This window comes from Gouania willdenowi, chromosome 14, assembly GCF_900634775.1.
Source record: "Gouania willdenowi chromosome 14, fGouWil2.1, whole genome shotgun sequence".
Taxonomy (NCBI): domain Eukaryota; kingdom Metazoa; phylum Chordata; class Actinopteri; order Blenniiformes; family Gobiesocidae; genus Gouania; species Gouania willdenowi.
Window position 1 is genome coordinate 17,029 of NC_041057.1, and position 21,404 is coordinate 38,432.

Below are 21,404 nucleotides of genomic sequence, written 5' to 3' on the forward strand. Positions count from 1 at the left end.
ATATTGTGGGATGACATATTCTTACCGGTGAGAGTGTTTTTGACGATGAATCATAAACGATAAAATATTGCACATTCCTATGAGGGAGACCTCAGCCACTCTAAAGTCTGATAGTGCTTTTGAATTACATTTTTTAATTAAAAGGTAGATATAAGTTATACTGACATGGATTATTGTGACTAACCTTTTTAATTATTTATGTCATATAAAGATATATGAGAACAGCATTAATGTCAACATATCCTCTCAGGGATCAATGGTTTACTGAATCTGATCAGGTTTATTGATTAAGTTGTGATCAACTTAATTTAAATTAACCTAATTTAAATGATCCTGATGACATCCCTACCCTTTCCACTAGGGGCAGATAATTGTACAGTATTAGGGTTAATCTACGATGTTTAATACTCTATAATCACTGGTATTGATGGTCATTTTTTGACAGTTTAGAAGGTGTTTGAAGTGTTTTTTTTATAGGTTCCCCATAAAAAAAGTTGTTCACCTAATGGTGAAGGCGTTTCATCTACATTCTGTTAATTCCCACATTCAGTGGATTTTGTGTTTTAGGGTTAGGGTTAGAGTTAACCCTAATAAATAGGGTTAGAGTTAACCCTAACCCTAATAAATAGGGTTAGGGTTAACCCTAACCCTATTTATTAGAGAGCCCCGCCCTACTTATGTTGGTCATCAAACATGATGTGAGACTTTACACACACACACACACACACACACACACACACACACACACACACACACAGTTTGTTTTGGTTAATGATTGATCTTTTCTAAACTCTGTATTTAATGGTTGTAGTTCCTCTCAGCCACGTCTGATCACCTGGTGTTTGACTGGTCTTGAGCAGTAATGGAGAGGCCCCGCCCACATGCTCTGTGTGTGTGTGTGTGCGCGCACGCACGCACAAGCGTCTGGAGTTTTCTGACCCTAAGGGGGTGCTGAGCAGTTCTTTGAGTTTCACAGCACCATAGGACCTTCAGGGACCCCTAGTAAATCCTAGCCTGACAAAGTGGGTCAGGGGCCAACATGGAGGGGCCGGCGCTCCTGTGAGATGGAAAAGTAGGAACTGAGTGTTGGTGGAATAAAGATTTAGTGAATCAGTGATGTTCTATTCACAGCGCTGTGTTTGCTCTGCACTCAGTAACCTCATGCTAACCTTAATGCTAATCCTGATGCTAACCTTATGTATTTCTACAGGAACATAATGCAGTGTCTGACCTCTGACAACATTTGGTACGACAAACATCGATACGATGAGGCTGAGACTCGTTTCTACTCAACTAACATACCCCAGCAGGTAAAGCCTTCATCATCATCATCATCATCACTTCATCACAACAACACAAATCATTTTCTCTCTTTTACTTTAAACTGTTTTTGTTTTGTGAAACAAATTAACAAAATAATTAAACGCACTAACACCGTGTTTGAGGACAAAGATATATATACTGTATATATATATATGTATATATATACTGTATATATATATATGTACTGTATACACTACTGATCAAAATTTTAAGAATAGTTGAAAAATTGCAAGAATTTACATTTTTCACTGTTTGATCTTAAGAAGGTTCCAAGTATAGTTTTAAAATGCAAAAAGAAGAAAGGATAGTGAGACAAAAAAAAGTAAACAATTTATTGCAAACAACAATAAAACTGAAACAGGTTTATCAGCTGATCAAAAGTTTAAGCTCGCAGAATTTATTTATTTATTTATTCAGTTCATTTCCGACATGGTTGCATTCACAGAAATTCATTTTGACATTCAGAGCAAAATCACATCATTGTTTTTTTTTTTTTTTGTCCTTTTTTATGCTGGAAAGGGCGACGGTAAAAAGCATTATGCTTATCCAGATCCGTCCCTGATTTGAACACAGATCATTTTACATCAAACTTCGTTTCTTCCCTTGTCAAACATTCTCATCTTCTTCATAATTTCATCTTTCATTTAAAAGCCCACATTTGTTCAAAATGTGGATTCAATGTCATTTTCCGTCGGGTTTTCACACTGTGATGACCTCCTGATGCAAAGACAGAAAAGTGTTGATTGTTGAGCTGCATAAGCAACGCACCATGACTGCTGAGGTTGAACACAGTTAAGGTGCGTTCACACTGTAGCTTCCATTGGCCCTGATGTGTCGTTTGCACATAGTAGTGCTTATTGGTCACTCCATCGCTCTGGTGTCACGATTACGGGGGGGCAGGTCTAGCTGGTGACAGGGTAGAGAGAGAGAGAGAAGGTTAATCACTTCTTTTCCTTCTTGCTCCGTTTTTACGGTTTAAATGATCAACTTACAGAGATATTAAAGGATGAGTTCACTCAGAATGTGTTATGATCAGTAGTTACTAGAGATGTAACGATTCATTCAACTCCCGATGCGATTCACGATTTATTTTACAAAATAAGACTGAAAAATATTTCTTTATTTTTTGGGGATAAAACTAGAAAATACTGTACTATTTTCCTTTTATTTTTCATTGTCAAAAGAATCCATTGATAAACTATTAAAAACAATGCAATCTAACTAAACATCTTGAATGAAATAAATAAATAATACAAATGAAGAAGAAGCCTATTAATTTAAATTCTGGTTCTATAATAAACAATGCAAAACTGCATAATAGTTATTTTTCTTTTTATTATTATTTTTCTGCTGCTGAAAATGTATTTTGTGCCTTAACAATTGGACTTAAAAAGAATAAAAGTAATTGTACTGTTTTTACGTCAGATATTTGTTTGAACCAGCAGAGGGCGCTGACAACCCAGTGGTCGGTTGGCATGCAGCTCAGTGCAGTGAAGAAGAGAAGCTATGCTAGCAGACAGAGCTAATAGAAAAACGTGACTTTTACAGATATTCACGTAATATTACAGATATTCTTTTGGTGCTAAAGGGGTAATGAATCATTTATGAACATATTTAAGAGTAGAAGGAGGCCAGAAAGAAAGTAGTAAGAGATGCCGCCTGCTGCCGACACTTATGGACGAGAGAAGGGATAAATATATAGCGCCCTCTGCTGTTTAAAAATAGTACTGCGATTCAATTTACAGAGCATCGATGTGTACCGTGACACCTAAGAATCCATTTTTAACTGCCTTACGATTAATCGTTACATCCCTAGTAGTTACTGTGGTTTTCAAGAAGTTAACCGCTTTATTTTTCGGCAGATAAATTGAGGAAGCCATACAGCCTCCGCTGCAGCTGTCTGAACTGTAGTGGGCGGGAACAGGGAGGGGCTACAGCCTCCGCTCTACAGACGGTGAAGGACGAGGGATTTGTTGCTTAAAAATTTCCGATTTTTCTACTTTGAGCGACAAGGTCGAGCATGACCAAATTACACACGTCACGTCGCTTTAGGGGGATAACTTGAGGTTGTTTCATTTACATTGATTTTAATGTAATCGCGTCGCTTGAGTCATTTCAGTCGCGTTCGATGTGAACGCACCTTTAGACGGTCATTTTTGAACTTTTTAAATGATTGTGAGGGTATGGAACAAAAAGTCAAGTGGTCGACCCAGAAGATGATTCACCGACCATAAACAAGAGGATTTGTTTGGCTGTCTGTCAAAACATGGGATGATCCTCGATGATCCAAAGGCCTCATTTCCTTCAACACCACAAACGGATCATTTTGGAGTTTGGATGAGAGAACCAAACATGGGACACTGAAAGGTGGAAGAAAGTGTTATTCTCTGATGAGAAAAAAATTAAGCTTGACTGTCCTGATGGTTTCCAATGTTACTGCATGAAGAGAAGATCCACTGAGATGTTTGGCACAGTGAAGGGAGCGCCATCACGGTCTGGGTGCTTTTTCCTTAATTTATTTATTTATTTATTTTTTTTATTCCGTTCATTTCCGACATGGTTGCAATCACAGAAATTCATTTTGACATTCAGAGCAAAATCACATCATTTTGTTTTTGTTTTTTGTCGTTTTGCATGCTGGAAAGGGCGACGGAAAAAAGCATTGTTGTCATGTTGTGCAGGGGCGTCAAACGGAGGCTGGCTCTGTGGAGATGTTGGAGGGTTCATTCCTCATGACTGAAGGTCCTCGTCTGTGTGCGAATGACTGGGTTTTAACAGGACAACGCTGCAGTTCACAGAGGAATAATGTCACAATGGTGCAGTTACTCATCACTGAGTCCTGTATTTTGAGGGTTTTTTGTGCTGCAGTTTTAAACTTTTGATCAGCTGATCAACATCCTATTTCAATTTTATTCTTATTTACAATAAATTGCTGACTCAAATTTTTTTTGTCTCACATTTCTTATTTTTGCATTTTGAAGCTCTAATAACAACCTTCTTAAGATCAAACAGTGCAAAATGTAAATTTTTGCAATTTTTGAATTGGTTTTAAAAATTCTTGTGTGCACACACATGCGTGCATGGGTGCATGTGTGTCCTGATTGGATGCTGAGGACACCCAGTGAAGACGTCCCCAAAAGTAACCATTCAGGTAGAAAATAAATAATTAAAACAAAATAAAAATCTTTACATTCAACAGTTCAAGTAAGAATGAATGCAAAGTTAACAAAGCATAAAAAGTGATCAGTGTCCAATTCTTACACAGACCTGTGTCATGTACTGAGTTTCCATCGTACTGAGATTGTATATGCACATGTACACACATGCACACTATTGGGAAGTCATTTTTTGCTAAAAAAAAATAAAATTCAATTTTGTTTGTTTTTTGTTTTCAAAGTGAACGGACAGGTGTTTGATTAGTTAGGTGAAGGGTGATAATATATATAACCTAACCCTATACTATAATATAGTACGTGACACCAGATCCTTTCAACTCATGCGCGTAGACTTCCTTCACAGAGCTGCTGGGACGTAATATTTGAATGTAAACCGACCAACGTTTGTTAAATATTTTAATAGTACACATAAATATGACTGTTTTTAAATATGGTGTTTTTAAATGTTTATAAAAAAATGGATAAAACACAATACGCAACATTGACAATGAAAAACCAAACAGAAAATAAGATAAAGAACAAAATTAATCTGAATTCACTCAAAACATAAATGTCTTATTTTTAAATGGCAGTGTTTGAACTAATTAAATATTACTCAGTGACTCACATCAGGTTGAAATGCGTATGTGTCACGCATTGAAAGGATCAGGATTGGGTACTGACACTCCTCTTCCTCCTCTTTTCCTTTCTTTTCTCCTCCTCCTCCTCTCAGGTTTCATCCAAACCTTCCTCTCACCTTAAAGGGCGTCCTCAGAAACGCCCGTACAGAAACGTAAGTGATGCTCCTAGCCCGACAGCGATTAATCAACCCTGGATTAATGAACGATAATTAATCAACCTCTATATAGACTGGTGTGTGACCTTATATAGACCAGCTTCACTGTTGGAGACCATGACTCAGCAGAATAAAGTCAAATTAAGCTGTAGCTTCATCACCATCTGAAACATGATCTGATTTCCTCTGAAACAAACCAACTGGATGTTCATTAGATAAATTCTGATCGTTAATGTTACAGCTGATGCTCAGAGCGTTAGTTCTGGTCCTGTTCAGACCCAGGTGGTCTCCAGCATCCTGTGGATCCAAGTTCAGTAGATGTTAACTTTTTGTGTTTGTGTCAGTCGTAGGGTTTTCTTTTTCTGTTATTGTGAAACTGACAGAGTATAACAGAGTCTGTTGTACTCAGTTATACAGTAACTGTTATACTCAATCATAACTCCATCCATTTATCCTCCTCCGCTTATCCATTGCCAAGTCACAGGGGCAGCATCTTTTTTTTTTTTTTTTTTAACTTGTCTGCACATGATGTCAAAGGTCAACACCACAGGAAGTTCAATCATTATGAGACAGTAATGCATGTTTGGTTATTGCAATAAAATAAATTGATTTATTTTATTGCTTAATTGTGACCATCACCAGCCCTCCATAAGGAAGGGTAAGAAATGTTTTATTATAGGGAGGATATAAAAAGGGAGAGCAGTGTTACACCTAAGTGGAGGGGGAGGGGAAAGGGAGCAGGGAGAAGAGACTCAAGGCAGGAAATAGAAAAGGTGGGAAGAATAGATTGTTTTACAGTGAGGGTGAGATGTGAAGTTGTAGAATATATTGTGCTTATTATGTTGTGTAATCCAGCCAGTATAGTGACTAGTGTGAAGCTTAGCTATAATGGTGGTGGCTGTGAACAGGGGGAATGAGTGAGTGGTAGTACCTAAAGCAGGTATTTAGGATTAACGTGTCTAAGGTTAAGCCCAGTATGAGTTTTATCCCACATCCCAAGGCGTGCCAGTGCATCGTATACCAGTACATGTGCAAAAAAAAAAAAACGCCACTGCAAACCCAGGAACTGCCCTGGGCCCACAGATGCAGCCAGGCCAGCAGAAAGAGCGGAGGCCAGGGAGCCCCAGGCAACCCCCCCGTGGCCGAGCAACCCCTTAGATGCCCCCAAAATCCCAGGCCGAGAGGCAGCCACCGCCCCCCACACACACATCCGAGGGGCAGCATCCTTAGCAGGGAGGCCCAGACCTCCCTCTCTCTGGCTACTTCTTCCAGCTCCCCCGGGGGGATTTTGAGGTGTTCCCAGGCCAGCCTAGAGAAATAGTCCCTCCAGCATGTCCTGGGTTTTCCTCGAGGTCTCCTTCTGGAGGGACATGCCCTTAATGCCTAATTAGGTGCCAGAGCCACCTCATCTGGCTCTTCTCAATGCAGAGGAGCAGCGGCTCTACTCTGAGCCCCTCCTAGATGACTGAGCTTCTCACCGTATCTCTAAGGGAAAGCCTAACCACCCTACGGAGGAAACCCATTTCAGCCGCTTGTACTTTTTCTTGTTCTTTCGATCATGGCCCAAAGCTCATGTATAACTATATAATTATAATATATATAATAATTATAACTGATATACTCTCTTACTCTGTCAGTCATCCTCTCAGGCTGACCAGGACCTTCAGGCTCGTATGAAGACTCTGGAGTTAGAGAATCAACGTCTGCACAAAGGTTTGTTGGTTCTTTTGAAATGTGCTAAAATGATGTTTGTGTGTAATAATTATTATTGATCGTATTGATCCTGTCAGAGGTGGAGCTAATGAGAGCTGCTCTGATCAAACTGGACTCTCGTGTGGTTTCACTGGAGAAGGTTCCTGTTTCAAAGGTGGGTTCTTCACTAATTGAACTTTAAATTAACTCTGTTAGAGCCCAGAGGGCTGATCACATGACTCTTTTCTGTTTTCATCACCTCCAGCATGTCACTGCTGTTACAGCTGCTCAGGTGGAAAAAGGTGATGATGATGATGATGACATTGACCTGTTTGGCAGTGATGAAGAGGACGAAGAGGCTGAGCGCGTCAAACAGGAACGTTTGGATGCTTACGCTGCAAAGAAAGCAAAGAAACCTGCTCTGATCGCAAAGTCCTCCATCCTGCTGGACGTCAAGCCCGTACGTGGTCATCGCTCACACAACCTTATAACAACAATCATATTTAGCATGAGAAAAATAATAACTTTTTGGAATGGAAATATGGAGCAGTTTGTAGTGTTCTGTATTAGCAGAAAATACTAATCAGTCGTTAAAATATTTAACAATCTAAGAAGCTGGAATGTAAGGTATGATGTTATTAACTATTGTCCACCATGAGTATAGAATAGGGAATCTGTATCACTTAGAGATCACAACACTTGTTTTTATTGCTTTTTAAATTTTTAAGAAACACAACAGCCTATAATATAAATGATCTGATCACTGAAAAACCAAAGATCAGCTGTTAATGAGCCAGAGGGGAAACTAAAAGGTGTCGCACTTTTATTTTTACTTGTATTGATGACCTGTTAGTCACGTCTCAGGGAGTGTTCACACCGACAAACCCTAGAAACTTTAAATCACTCTAGAGTCTGTTTGGTCTGATAGTCCTCCTGGTTTCAAAGGAGATAAAGGAGAGCCTGCACAAAGTGCCAAGTGGAAGAATTCCATCTGGAGGTAAAGTTGTGGTTCCCAGAGGAACTGACCAAGGTCAGGGAGGTCAACAAGTTCATCTGAAAGACCAGGAAAAGATGTGCACCAGGGACCCAATGGGATTCTATACAGTCTATAAGTAGACGTCTTTGGATGAACAATCTTAAAAGTCCCATATTATCAAAAACACCATTTTTCTGGTCTATATCTAAAAACTGGTCCTCCCTGAGCCTGCCAACTCCCAGAATGAGGGAAAACAAGTGATTCTTGCATGGTCTCTGCAGCCCCACCCACTGGTTAAACGGTGCTCCAACAGGCTCTTCTGATTCAGAGCCTGTCGTGACATCACCAAAGGAGTCATTTTCAAAGGCCGACCTCCTCTGAGCGCTAATAGGAGACATCCGAGAGGGTGGCGTTCATCCTAGAGGTGGAGTTTGGTGTGTCCAGTGATGAGATAGCAGTAGTGTTTTGCAATGTCTTCGCTTAGAGCTAGACACGCAAATTACTCTGTTGTTGTTTGTAACCCTAACCCTGTAGTTAATAGAGATGAGGAGGAAAAGAAAGTGACTTAGCAGCTTAACACTCTGGTGTTTGAAGCAGCAACTGAAGCACACACAGCCTGAAGTGCTGAGAAGGACTCACAATCACAATAACCGCTTAAATATCCATGTGTTTTACTGTAATATGCAGTTTTTTGGCTGAAAAAACCACGACAGTGTGTGGATAGCAAGAAGAAAATGGCTTTGGTGATCACTGATTTCCCGCGCTAAAGCGAGGCATGAAGTCTGCATCCACAGACACGCCTACACATGAATATGCATAAGTAGGCCCCAAAACAGCCCGTTATTACGAACTGCTCAGAAAGTGAATTTTCGGTTCCGGATCCGGTCTCGACCTCGATGGCAGCTTAGGAAGCGTGTTCTCCAATAAGATTTTCAAAACATAGCCTGCTGTGTATAAAAAGCATCTAAGAATATTTAAACTGGATAGAAAGGGCAGGTCAAGATGGAAACACGAGAGAAGAGCAGAAAAACAGTCTCAGGAATGTTAGACACTGAGGAAGATACACAGAGCCGTGATAACTATGCTAATGCTAAAGATGGCGTTGGGAGACCAAAAACTAACAATAAATCCAAAGTCAGTTTGGAAATGAAACTGAAAGAAATCCAAGAATTTAGACAAAAACAAACAACACCTGGATGTCATCAAAGAAGATATTAACAATGCAAATCAAAGAATTGAATAAGCTGGAGACGTTGGAACTGATCATTAGAAAGGTGCTAAAAACCCAGTCACAAAATGAACAAAAGCTCATCGACCAAGAAGCGAGGGCACGGAGGAGAAAATTAAAGTTCTTTAATGTACCGGATAACAAAGAATAAGGCAGTTCAGTGATTGTTTTTTCTGGAAAAGTTTCTCAGGGAGAAATTGAACCTTCCTGACTCCCTTGAACTCACCATTGAGAGGGCGCACCGAGCCCTAGCGCCAAATCCAGCAGACGGTGAAAAACCCAGGTCGATTGTGGCTCAGTTCTTGCAGTACCGAACAAAGGAAGAAATAGTAAGAAGAGCAAGGGGAAAAAAAGGAAATCTATGTCAACACTCAAGAGGATTTACTTCCTGACTGCCATATTGAACCGCCGCAAGGTATGATTGGCTTCCTCCCCTGCCAGCGGATCCAGCTCACCACCCCGGTCCAGGTCTCACTGTCGCAGCCCACGTGGGCATTGAAGTCCCCCAGTAGAACATTGGAGTCCCCAGTCGGGACTCCAATGTTCTACTAACCCTAACCCCTCCTATCAGTGCCACATGGAGGTGTGGTTGTAGCACGTCCATGTCCCCAAATGGCTGGAATCCTGTTCTCCTACCCGCCCGGACCCCCTCCTCCAGCCTACCTCCCACCCAACCCTACCCACGTGCCTGGTCTCATGTTCTTTGACTGTGTCCTGCTTAAATTTCTGTTTGCGGAGGTGTTTTTTTTCCTGGTTTTACACTGCCTTCTCTGCTTACCCTCACCTCTCCTCCTGGTTTTATCCCTTTTTCACCTAAATATGTGGGCGCTGCAAATGGCTGCTCTGGTGTGTTGATGTGTGTTCTTCACTGCAGCTACCTAGAACAATTCCTTGTATTGTTCTAAACTGTTCCTGGTCAATAAATTGATTCTGATAATATGGGACCTTTAAGTTTATTGTTGTAATCTGGCACCTGACCCAATGGTGGTCTACCCTCTATCTAGGAGGACTCATCCATCAAAGACTCTGGTTGGATGTAGAGGGGAAGCTATTCACTTACATCTAGTGCCCATGGAGCACAACAGCCTCATCTCCAGCTTTGAGATGAAACCTTTAAACAATGAAAATCTCATTGATTATTAGTTACAGCTATTGTTTAAGGTTAGAGCATGTCTCATTTCTCTTCTCTTTCATCCCATAATAATCCCACAGCTCATTGGAGGTTAAAAACCCCTTTAATGCTGAACACACACAAACATGTAATTGTGTGTGTGTGCGTGTGTCTCAGTGGGATGATGAGACAGACATGGTGAAGCTGGAGGCGTGTGTGCGCTCCGTGCACGTGGAGGGTCTGCTGTGGGGAGCATCTAAACTGGTTCCAGTCGGCTACGGCATCAACAAGCTGCAGATTAACTGTGTGGTAGAAGACGATAAAGTGGGCGTCGACATCCTGGAGGAGGAAATCACTAAGTTTGAGAATTTTGTGAGTATCAGTGTTTGACTTCATTAGTGATAATAACTTTGTACTACTACTACTACTACTAATAATAGTTGGATTCATATAATACTTAGAGCTGGGTGGTATGACCAAAAATGTATATATCAGTATTTTTCAGAATTCTAACAGTTTCACGGTAAATGACGGTATTTTTTTTTCATGCATAATCAGGTGTTCACAGCATTTTCTACTGGTTTAGATGAAGTGCAGTACATTGACTTCGGATGCTGTATTTTTCTGTCATGATGAGTGAATATTGTAGAATATTCAATAATAATGTTAATATTTAATAATATTACAATATACAAAAATTTACAAATATACAAAAACATAACTGAAATGAGTACAAAGTAACATCAAAAATACACATAAGTTCAACCAAAAACTCAAAATCACAACAAACATACACGGAAAACTCCAAAAAAAACCACAAAATGACAACAGGAAGAGATAAAGTTAGAGAATAGTTTAGAAAATGACTAAAAACAACAAAACCACTCAAAATTAGACAACAGTTAAAACTCAATGACTCCAAAAGCTCACAAATGACAAAATAAATAAATAAAATGACTGAAAAAGACACTTCTTATTATTTTATTATAGGACATATTAAGAATAAATAAATATGGATAGTGATAGTTTGTAATATTGATCCACCATTTGCTTTTTCTGTTGTAGCGAGTCCCTCTAGTAAACACGTGTTGAAGTGACATTTGGCTAGTCTTTTCGTTAGCGTTTCTCATGCTACCTGCTGATGTGGATAGCTCCCACTTCAACACAATACATTCTTCATATTCCACCACAGGCTTGCGCCTAAGTTGGTGGAGCAAATTGCTCATGTTGCCGCCTTTGGCAACAACTTTAGCCTGACAACACTTGCATAAAATGGTTGTTTGGTTGATCTCAGATTTTTTGAAACCAAAAAACCTCCAAACAACAGACAAGGTTTGTCTTTCTGCCACAAGTTCTTCTATGTCATAATGTTCTACTAGTTCTAGTTTACCTTCCCCCAGTGCAATGTTGAAAAGGGTCCAGTCTGAAATGTGACGCAGCGTAGCATTTCCAACGTGTAATCAAATACACTGGTATATTAAAAATTAATATAAAGAAAATATATACGGATGTTTGGTATGAACCTGTATACCGCCCAGCCCTAATAGCACTTTGGTCAAGGAGACTCTCAGAAACCATTCACACCAGTCATACCACTGGTGGTAAGCTACATTGTAGCCACAGCTGCCCTGGGGCACAGTGACAGAAGCGTGGCTGCCTACGGCCCCTCTGACCACCACCACTAATCATATTTATACTAATTCATACGAGACAATTGCCCTACAACACAGTAATGGTGGGGCGGTGCATTAAAGGTCAAAGGTCATCATTGATTATCATGTGTTTAGGGTGGATTGATTAGTTTAATGAGTGAAAGTATGAAATTATTAATGAATGTTTTTCTCTTTTAGGTTCAAAGTGTGGACGTCGCTGCTTTTAATAAAATCTGAATAAAGTTGGATTGAAACATGATTTTGTTTGTGTTTAATAACAGAAACCATCAGTTTTATTATTTTAATGAGATTTATTCACAAGCAAAGTTTAATCGTCCGTCGTCTATCAGTACTTGCTGCGCCAATGGCTAATACAATAAAGTTCACCAGAGGATCTTCTCCTCCTGGGCCTAAAGCCACGGCCTCGTTACTGATGCTGGTGGACGGGACTCACTGCATGACCAAATGGACACAGAAGACATGAAAGCTGAAAGAGTTTGTTCATTAAAGAATGAAATAGTCGTGCTGCTTAAGTCAGAGTTGAAAATCGTGCCTGTTGAGGAGCTAGAAGTCATTAGACACGACCTACGAGCTGTGAAATCAGAGGTGACTAGCATTACGGCTACAATCCGCTCTGACTTAGACACGATGAAACAGGGTTAGGGTTCAGCACACTGGTGGTCAGTCCAGGGAGGCAGAGGTATCCAAAAATACACAAAAAGGCAAAACCAAGAACACAGAATGAGGATAAACGAGAAGAACGTCCAAAAACACTTGTTGTAGATCCAGGAACTACTAGCATGAAACTGAGCCCAGGTCACAAGTGATAAAGTAGTAAATGTCCCAGCACTGAACTGAACTTATTTCTACACAGAGCAGGTAATTGTAGCTGGTGACCAGCAGGAGAACGTTTCTGGGAGGGAGGCCACGAGTTCCTGCCTGCCCTACAAAATAAAACCCCATCCTGACACCACCTCATCTATGACATCACAGACTTTTGTATTAAACTCATCCAAAATATCATCAACTGTCTCACCACTCAATGTTGGTGTCATCGCTATGGTTTCCATAAACTGTGCACATGTCATTTATGTATCTTTTCTTTAAACACACAGAAGTAATAGGAACAGATGTTACAGTCTCTGACGTCTCCATTAGTGCATGTGTGTGATTCAGGTCTATGTGTGTGAGAAACATGTCTCTAAAATAACAGAGTGTAATGTATTTTCTCTTCAGGGATTAATAAAGTCATTTTTGAGGGCGTGAATAAAGAAAACAATGTGATTTAACAGGAGGTGGAGGGTGATGTTGAATGAGAAAAGTAACATGTAGTTCATCAACAGTGCAGTTGGTTGAGGTGACAAATCATATATTTATTTAAATTAAATTACTCATTATTTTTAAATGTTAGCATAACTCTATAAGTTATACTGTGTATTTTCCACTTATTTGATATAAATCCTAAACTTCAGGATTTCCATCAATAATATTTTTTTATTTTTTATTTTTTTTAATAATTTCTGTTTCTATTTGTTATTACTAATCCATTTGATATAATATTCCATAAACTCGGTTTAGTATTGTTTCATGAAACGTGTTTATTTGTGAACACCCAGCGGGGCCTCCCGGTAAACCCGGTAAACCTCCGGCCTGGACCGGTCTGATGATGGGCTCAAAGACTTTATGATAAAAGTGATTTTCCCCCGTTCAGGGCTCTTTCTTTTCGGGACACCGCTCAATGGTTCCGTTCACCCCGCCCGGGGTTTGAGCCGCTGTTAGTGAGTGAGCAGCAGCGGGCCAAGCTGGAGCAGCTGCCCGGGGAAAGAGGCCCGGAGAGCGGACACACGGAGAGGCCGCTCTCCTTCAACCGTGTCTCGGCTCTTGGATTGGCACAGTTTGTTAAAATAACGATATATCTGGATATTAAATGGTAGCTCGGCCCGCTTTAATCCGTTTTGAGGTTTAGCGGCGGAGCTAGCTGGAGCAGCTGACGGGGGACGGTGGTTCGGAGGGCGGCTACACGTTGAGGCTGTTCTCGGTAAACTTTGCTCGGACTTCCGCTGCTTTTGATCGGCGTTTTTATTCGCTTTGTTGATGTCGGGTCGGTCAGTGTAGCTAACATGATGCGGTAAAGACTGATCGGTGCTTGACGTTCTTCTGACGCTGAGGCCTGCGGGACGGGCTTTTACCGGGCTCGAGTAGAGCTTCACTGCGGCCTGAGGAGCTCTTGGTGCGGTCGAGGGTGCCGCCTCCTCCCGTCATGGAGCGGATGGAGATAGACCAGTGCGCAGGCGCAGGAGTGCTGCGCAGATCAAACAGTGCCCCCATGATCACCAGTGTCAGGTCAGTGTAATTACACAACATATCAAACAGTATTATCTTATTATTATTATTATTATTATTATTATTATTATTATTATTATTTGCTCGGGGCGGAGTTCGCAGCGTCAGACCAATCACAGAGAAACTGTGGAGAGCAACTTCATCACTATTGAGGAATAATTCTTTAAAAGTATGAAAAATAAAATCCAAAATTCAGACAAAAACAAAAGTGTTGCTGCGTAAAAAGCAGCAAGTAATTAATGACGAGTGTTAATGATTAAATTAGTGAGATTAATCAACATTAATTAAAGGAGAATAAACACTTTCTCTTTTACCTTGTCTGTGTCTGATGCTGAGTTTATACAGATCTACATCATTAGGTGGAATATATTAAATTATCTACAGGACCGAGGCTCTCACCACACAATACATTAATTAATTAATTAATTAATTAATCAGGTTTTGTCATCTGACTGATGTAGAAATAAATCTCTGTTTCCTATAGGATGTGATGGTAAATAAAGGATAAATATTCACATCACATCCACACAGAGACGTGTTCACAATGATCCTCCTTTTATTGGACAGCTCGTTTTAGAAGAGATCTGATTGGTCAGGAGACGTGGCTTTAGTACTCACTCAGATCCTTGCCAAAACAAAACCTGCTCCCCACCAGGTTAGGTGTTCAGTAGAGACTGTATATAAATGACTGAAAAATATTCCTTTATTTTTTTTTTTGGGGAAAATACTACACTATATTTCATTGTCAAAAGAATCCCTTGATAAACTATTCAAAACAATGCCATTTAACTAAAAATAAATCTTGAATGAAATAAATAAAGGAATAATACAAATGAAGAAGAAGCTTATTATTTAAATTCTGGTTCTATAATAAACAATGCAAAACTACATAATAGTTTTTTTTCTTTTTAAAAGTGCAACTGAAAATGTATTTTGTGTCTTAACAATTGGACTTAAAAAAACCCCCCAAAAAACAGTAATTTTACTGTATTTAGGTCAGATATTTGTTTGGACCAGCAGAGGGCGCTGGTAACCCAGTGGTCGGTTGGCATGCAGAAATTCTGTGCAGTGAAGAAGAGATGCTATGCTAGCAGACAGAGCTAATAGAAAAACGTGACTTTTACAGATATTCACGTAATATTACAAATATTCTTTCGGTGCTAAAGGGGTAATGAATCATTTATGAACATGTTTAAGAGTAGAAGGCAGCCAGAAAGAAAGTATTAGCAGATTTCGCTCGCCACCAACACTTCTGGATAACGCCCTCTGCTGGTTAAAAAAGTACTGCGATTCAATTTTCACAGCATTGATGTGAACCGTGATACCTATGAATCGATTTTTAACTGCCTTACGATTAATCGTTACATCCCTAGTGTTCAGCCTAAGTTACCATAGTGATTTAGTCTGTTACCATTAGGGTTGGGCATCGTTTGGATTTTAACAATTCTGATTCCGATTCTCAATTTCGATTCCTGTTCTAAACGATTCTTGATTCTGATTCTTTGAGTTGTGCAGGTCAACAGGTCACAGATTTCACAGGATATTTTTTTCATTTGAAAAATCTTTTACACAGGTTATTTTTATTAATTCACTTAGTTGATATAGTTTAATGTGGTTACTGTAATATAACTAGGATATTCATTAACAAAGGGTTCCAACTGTAACTGTAAAAGTGAAACTTGCTGAAATAAAACTACAAACTAGTTGTCATCAGTGTAAAAAACATAGATCTACAGGTAGATGTGAAACTAAATAAAACAAACCCTGGAACAGTCATGTGACAAATCAATCAATAGTTATTGTTGAGAATTATTATTATTATTCTGATACAGTGGAAACAGAAACATTAACAATAGTTATATTGTGAACCTGTTTATATTGTAGGGAACATATTATATACATACATGTAATTAGAGTCTAAAGACACAAAAAACACCACTTTAAAAATAAAACGGACTAATATATAAAACCTCTTTATATGGAATATAAGACAAAAGAACAGTGGAAACTAGACATTTTCCAATCCTTAAATCTGTTGATTAAAGTAAAAGTACCCCAAGTATTTTTTGCTTTATGTACGTATGTAAATTGTATATGACTGTAAATAATGTATATGTTTTAAATTAGGGCTGAAACGATTCATCAAGTTACTCGATTACCTTGATTACAAAATCTAGTAAATTAGTAAGACTTCAATGATGCAGCATCTGAACAGAAAACATCCACATGCTGTTTCAACCTGGTCATGTAGCGCTAATTTAGACCTGGGTCGATAATCAATAAATAAATTAATTAACCAGACGATGAATGAAAATGAAAGTGGAAGTTTTCCAGCCTCAATATATTGACATATGCATGTGTATTTGGCTGCGTCCCTGTCGGCTGTGGCTGCAGAGGTTAGCGTTAGCAACCCTGCAGCGTAATTACTCTAAAATAGTATACGACCACCAGGCAAACTTAGATTTAGGTCAATCAGACAGTTATAGTCCGGTAGATGCAGCAACTCTAGCTTCAGATTGCTACAGCGGCCTGTGTAGCAGCAGAGCCTCGTACCAGCGGTGGCCGTTAGCGGAGGAGACATAAGCGGTGTGATTGGAAGCACGCACGGCACGCGTGTACACACAAACCAGGGTAGATTGTCTTTAAATCCTTAAAAAGGTAAGGTATTAAATGTGATGTAGCCAAATTTAAGGCCTTAAAAACTTTATATTTGCGAAATTGTAGCATTAAATATTGTGGTACATCTGAGTTCCTGTGCTTTGAAGTGTTATGGATTTGAAACACTGTCTCTGATCATCACTGTGACAATTCTAATAATGTCAGCAGCACAATATTAGATATATATATAATAATGCATCAATTTTATAAAGCGCTTTTTTGGACACTCAAAGTCACTTTACAGAATCAAGGCATTATTCTTTCACTCCACACTTAGTGGTGGTAAGCTACTGTTGTAGCCACAGCTGCCCTGGGGCAGACTGATGGAGGCAAGACTGCCAAAGTGCACCATCGGCCCCTCCCACCACCACCAACACTGACGCACTACATTCATACTAGACAATGTGGCCCCTGGAACTCTCAGTGGTCTCCATCATTTACTGACCAGGACCAGACCTGCTGATCTTCACAGATCTAACGGGATCAGACAATGACCTATGAAGAGAAATACTTTATTAAGACCGAGATAAATTAATTTTCTCAGCTGCTGAAAACATAATTCAGTGTTTTTCAAACACATACACACATATTTTTTAGGTTACCATAGCAAATAGGCTAACCCCGGAAATGATATACTGTTTGGTAGTTTGCTTAGTTGGCACTGGCACTTATAAACATTACATGGTTAAATTGTAATAAATGGACTTTGTTTTGGAGCCAAATGTTGTTTTTTTAGAAATAAAAGCCAAATTCTTCATCATTTTACAGCCATGTAATTTTTGTTATGCATTAAATGTTTGGGTTGCTTAAAAACGCAAATCCGAATAATCGATTAATTGAGTGATAAAGTGCTAGATTAATCGATTCCAAAAAGAATCGATAGCTGCAGCCCTTTTTTTAAAAAATGTGTAAATGTATGAATTGTATATATTATAATAGTTGTATGGAGTGCATGTGTCAAAAAATAAAAATCAACAACTGGCCATCACTGTCTGTAGATTAGAGGCAGCAGCCCCTCCCCCGCTACAGAGAGACTACACTTCCTCATTTAGCGGAGATAAATTAAAGCTGTTAACTTCTTCAATACATCTACACTCTGGGTGAACTCATCTTTTAGTAACTCATAAGTTGATCATTTAAAGAGGACATATCATGTTAAATCCACTTTTTTAGCCCTTAAATGCATTTTGTTGTATATTTAGATTGTTTAGAAGTACAGAAAAGTTCTATATAATCTCTTCAGATGCTCCATTGATATCTTTATTTTCTGTTTTGGTCATATTTTTCAATCTGTTTTGATTTTTCTATTCTCTATTACGTTTTTTGAACTATTACATCACAGTATTTGCAGCAGAACTGCTAAATTAGTTCATCAACTCCAGGTCCAACACTTCGAGCAATCCGCCATTTTTATTTCTGGCTTTTATTTTGTAGTCCAAGCTCCAGGATGCAGAAGTTACGAGAGGATAAGTCAAAATGTTGGGTTGTTGGATGTAGTAACCCACACGCTTCATTACAACGTCTCCCAGCATCAGAACCTTTTCAAAGTGTCTGGTTGAGTTTTATTTTTTATAGAAATGTACCACATCTGTGGATAAGGTCATTTTTGTGTGTGTGAAGCACTTCAATGATGACTGCTTCATCAACCTCCACCAGTATAAAGAAGGATTTACAGAAAGACTTTGTCTGATTGAGGGTTCAATTCCTTCTATCTTTGGAGACGATGAACAGAGCACTTCGGTAAGCTGTAAATAACGCTAAAAAGTGATAAGACGTCCCTGTCATTGTTTTGTTAGCATTAGCAGTTGCACCGTCTTCATATGTTAGCGCTGTGTGCTCGTTTTAGATCCTTGATGATATGGCCTACGTGATTTAATTTAAGTCTAAAGTTTTCATTAGTCATTTCATTTTGACGTTTTTGTCTCCGAAAAGACTGTATTAAAATGCATTTCGTGATGTTAGCTTGGCGCTAGCGTTAGCTCGGTGCTTGTGTTAGCTCACTTGTTAGGGTTCTGCAGGTTCATCATCTTCATTTTCATCTCTCTCCACTGGGTCAGACTCTGGCTGGAACATGTAAGGATGGATGGACAAGTCTAACGTTGTTGACATTTTGTAAATAACCTCTGAATAAAAAGTTTATGCTCCGCTACATAGCCGTATCTCTTCTATCAAACTACAAAAATGGTGGAGTTGAACCGAGTGTCACCTGAAGAGGGGGCGGGGTATGGAGTGTCTCATTTGCATTTAAAGAGACAGCACCAAAACGAGTTGCTCTTAGAAGCACATCAGAAAAGGGGTGGAGCTATAATAATGAGGAATTCAGACCCAAGCATTGCAGTTCTGCTTTATATAGACCATAACTGTATGATTTATATGTAAAAAGGAAGGATTTAAAACCATGATATGTCTCCTTTAAACCGTAGAAACGGCGCTGTCTATGATACAGCTCTCTCTCTCCCCTGTCAGTCTATGGTTAGCAGCTCCGCAAGCAGACACACACACACACACACGCACACACACACACACACACACACACACAGACTGCATTTGCTACAGTTACGTTCTGAATGCACTTATACAAACCCTGTGTAAACAAATAGAGCAAGACGCAGAAACAAACTAGTGCAGGCATTTAAGAATCGAAATTCAGACATCTTCATAACGGTTCCAGAACCGGACTTTAGGAACCGATTCTCTCTGCACAACCCTAGTTACCATGGTGATTTATCCTGAAGGTAAACATCAAGAAGACAGAATGGCTATACCAGCCGATTAAACTTCTACACCCTCCACCTGAACTGGAATTGATCACAATAAACCAGGAGCCACTGATTTCACATACCTTGTGTCACGGCAAATTTGCGGTTGCCCTCATTTGGAGACATGATTTGTGCTCAGGTTGAATGATGAAGTCCAGTCAAAGCATGATGATTTTATGAAAAAGGAATTAATTATAAACTAAATGAAAAAGAGTACAAAAAAAGCTTCCATCCTGTAGGAAAGGCAAGCAGTCAGCAACTAAATGGAAAGTTCCACAGTTTAAACTTTATACAGATAGAGAAAAGTTCCACCTGAGGAGAGGAAAAGGAGGGGGTTAGATTCCCCAACAGTGGAGACGTTGGAGCAGTGATATCTGTCTTGATTGTGTGTGTGCGTGTGCGTGTGCGTGCGTGCGTGTGCACGTGCGTGCGTGCGTGATTCCACATGTGAGTTTGAGTTTGGCCTTGATGGTCAAATACAGCATAAAACAAGAATCTGTTACAGAGCTCTGTTTATCAAGTCTACAGAGCAGTGGTACTGTAAAGCCTCCTTTATGGAGCAGAAGTATGGACAATATACAGGATGAAACTACATGACTACATAATGAGACAGCTGAGAGACATCGTGATCATCAAGTGGTTTGATAAAGTCACAAATGCAGAAATCCTGTATTTTGTGAACCTACCATGAATGGCTGATATCTTAATAGAGAAGAACTTTAGATGTTAGGACACATGCACAGGATGGAGAAAGACTTGCTTCCAAGACAACTGCTGTAGTCTCAGCTCTGTGGAGGAAGAAACCAAGGGAGAGAATCACTGAAACGCATGTACTTGTACTAATGACTCAGAATGTTTTGTCTTTTTATTAGTCATTGAATGTATTGATATTGATCTAATATTACAGTAGATTGTGTTACCTATTGATCCTAATCAATGACTCACTGGAGCTTTTTTGATTTATAATCTTCTTTTCAAACAGACGATTTATCTAATCAATAAAGAATAATAATGTTATCCTTTTTAATCACCATAATGAAACTGGACTGGCTCTATAATCTATAATCACTGTGTTGATCCATGATTATTGTCTCTCTCAGTGACAGGATGGACATCTTCAGTCCCGTCTGCTCGTCTCGCTACAGACGCAGCAGTGTGTCCGTCAACCCCAGCACCCCCTCACAGGTCAGTGAACGCCTCACAGTACTACTGATGTCAGATACATAGTGAAGATTAAACTGAACCATCAACATCCTTTTATTTTTGACTGCGTTATGTGTTGTAGCGACATCACAGGAGGATATTCTAGTGATTCAGAGGAGGGAAATCTGTAGAAGGACCTTCATGGTGTCAGTGACCTTGTGTCTGTCTCTCAGGTCTCGTCTCGTTCCTTTTGTTCGACCACAGACAGAATCCACCACAGGAAGCTGGTGAGGCTACTTCCTGTTCAGCTGCGTTTGTGTCAATGAGAGTGACAGACAGAGACACACACACACACACACACACACACACACACACACACACACACTGAGATCAGAATCTCAGTTAAGATTGTTGTATTTGTGTGTGTGTGTGTGTGTGTGTGTGTGTGTGTGTGTGCGTGTGTGTAGGAGGAGGAAATGGAGACTCTCAGAGGAAGTGAACAGAGGCTTAGGTGAGGCTGACTCTGATTGGCTGCTGCTCTGTGACCCTGACATTTCTGATTGGTGTG

At 39.6% G+C, this 21,404-nt stretch overlaps 2 protein-coding genes across 3 annotated transcripts in view; both read left to right on the forward strand.

Annotated features, from left to right (window-relative positions):
• The first annotated feature begins 923 nt into the window (after nt 1-923).
• LOC114476161 (elongation factor 1-delta-like) lies at nt 924-12,192 on the forward strand. Its single transcript, XM_028467480.1, has 8 exons — nt 924-1,072; nt 1,211-1,310; nt 5,212-5,271; nt 6,912-6,987; nt 7,065-7,141; nt 7,232-7,426; nt 10,459-10,653; nt 12,132-12,192. The coding sequence occupies exons 1-8, from the start codon at nt 1,065-1,067 to the stop codon at nt 12,168-12,170; spliced, it is 750 nt and encodes a 249-aa protein (XP_028323281.1). The 5' UTR covers nt 924-1,064; the 3' UTR covers nt 12,171-12,192.
• Nucleotides 12,193-13,532: 1,340 nt separating this feature from the next.
• The window catches only part of LOC114475551 (protein FAM122B), a 31,592-nt gene continuing 23,720 nt past the window's right edge, over nt 13,533-21,404 (forward strand). For both annotated transcript variants that reach the window (XM_028466457.1, XM_028466456.1), the window contains exons 1-4: nt 13,533-14,276; nt 20,794-20,878; nt 21,070-21,123; nt 21,304-21,347. In XM_028466457.1, the coding sequence (XP_028322258.1) occupies nt 14,194-14,276; nt 20,794-20,878; nt 21,070-21,123; nt 21,304-21,347 (266 nt within the window). In that variant the 5' untranslated portion in view covers nt 13,533-14,193. The remainder of the gene's footprint in view (nt 14,277-20,793; nt 20,879-21,069; nt 21,124-21,303; nt 21,348-21,404) is intronic.

What these genes read in the sequence shown, in the direction of transcription:
- LOC114476161 (XM_028467480.1), top strand. An exon ending in CAACTAACATACCCCAGCAG is followed by an intron (nt 1,311 to 5,211) that starts GTAAAGCCTTCA and finishes TCCTCCTCTCAG; the next exon opens with GTTTCATCCAAACCTTCCTC. An exon ending in GAATCAACGTCTGCACAAAG is followed by an intron (nt 6,988 to 7,064) that starts GTTTGTTGGTTC and finishes TGATCCTGTCAG; the next exon opens with AGGTGGAGCTAATGAGAGCT.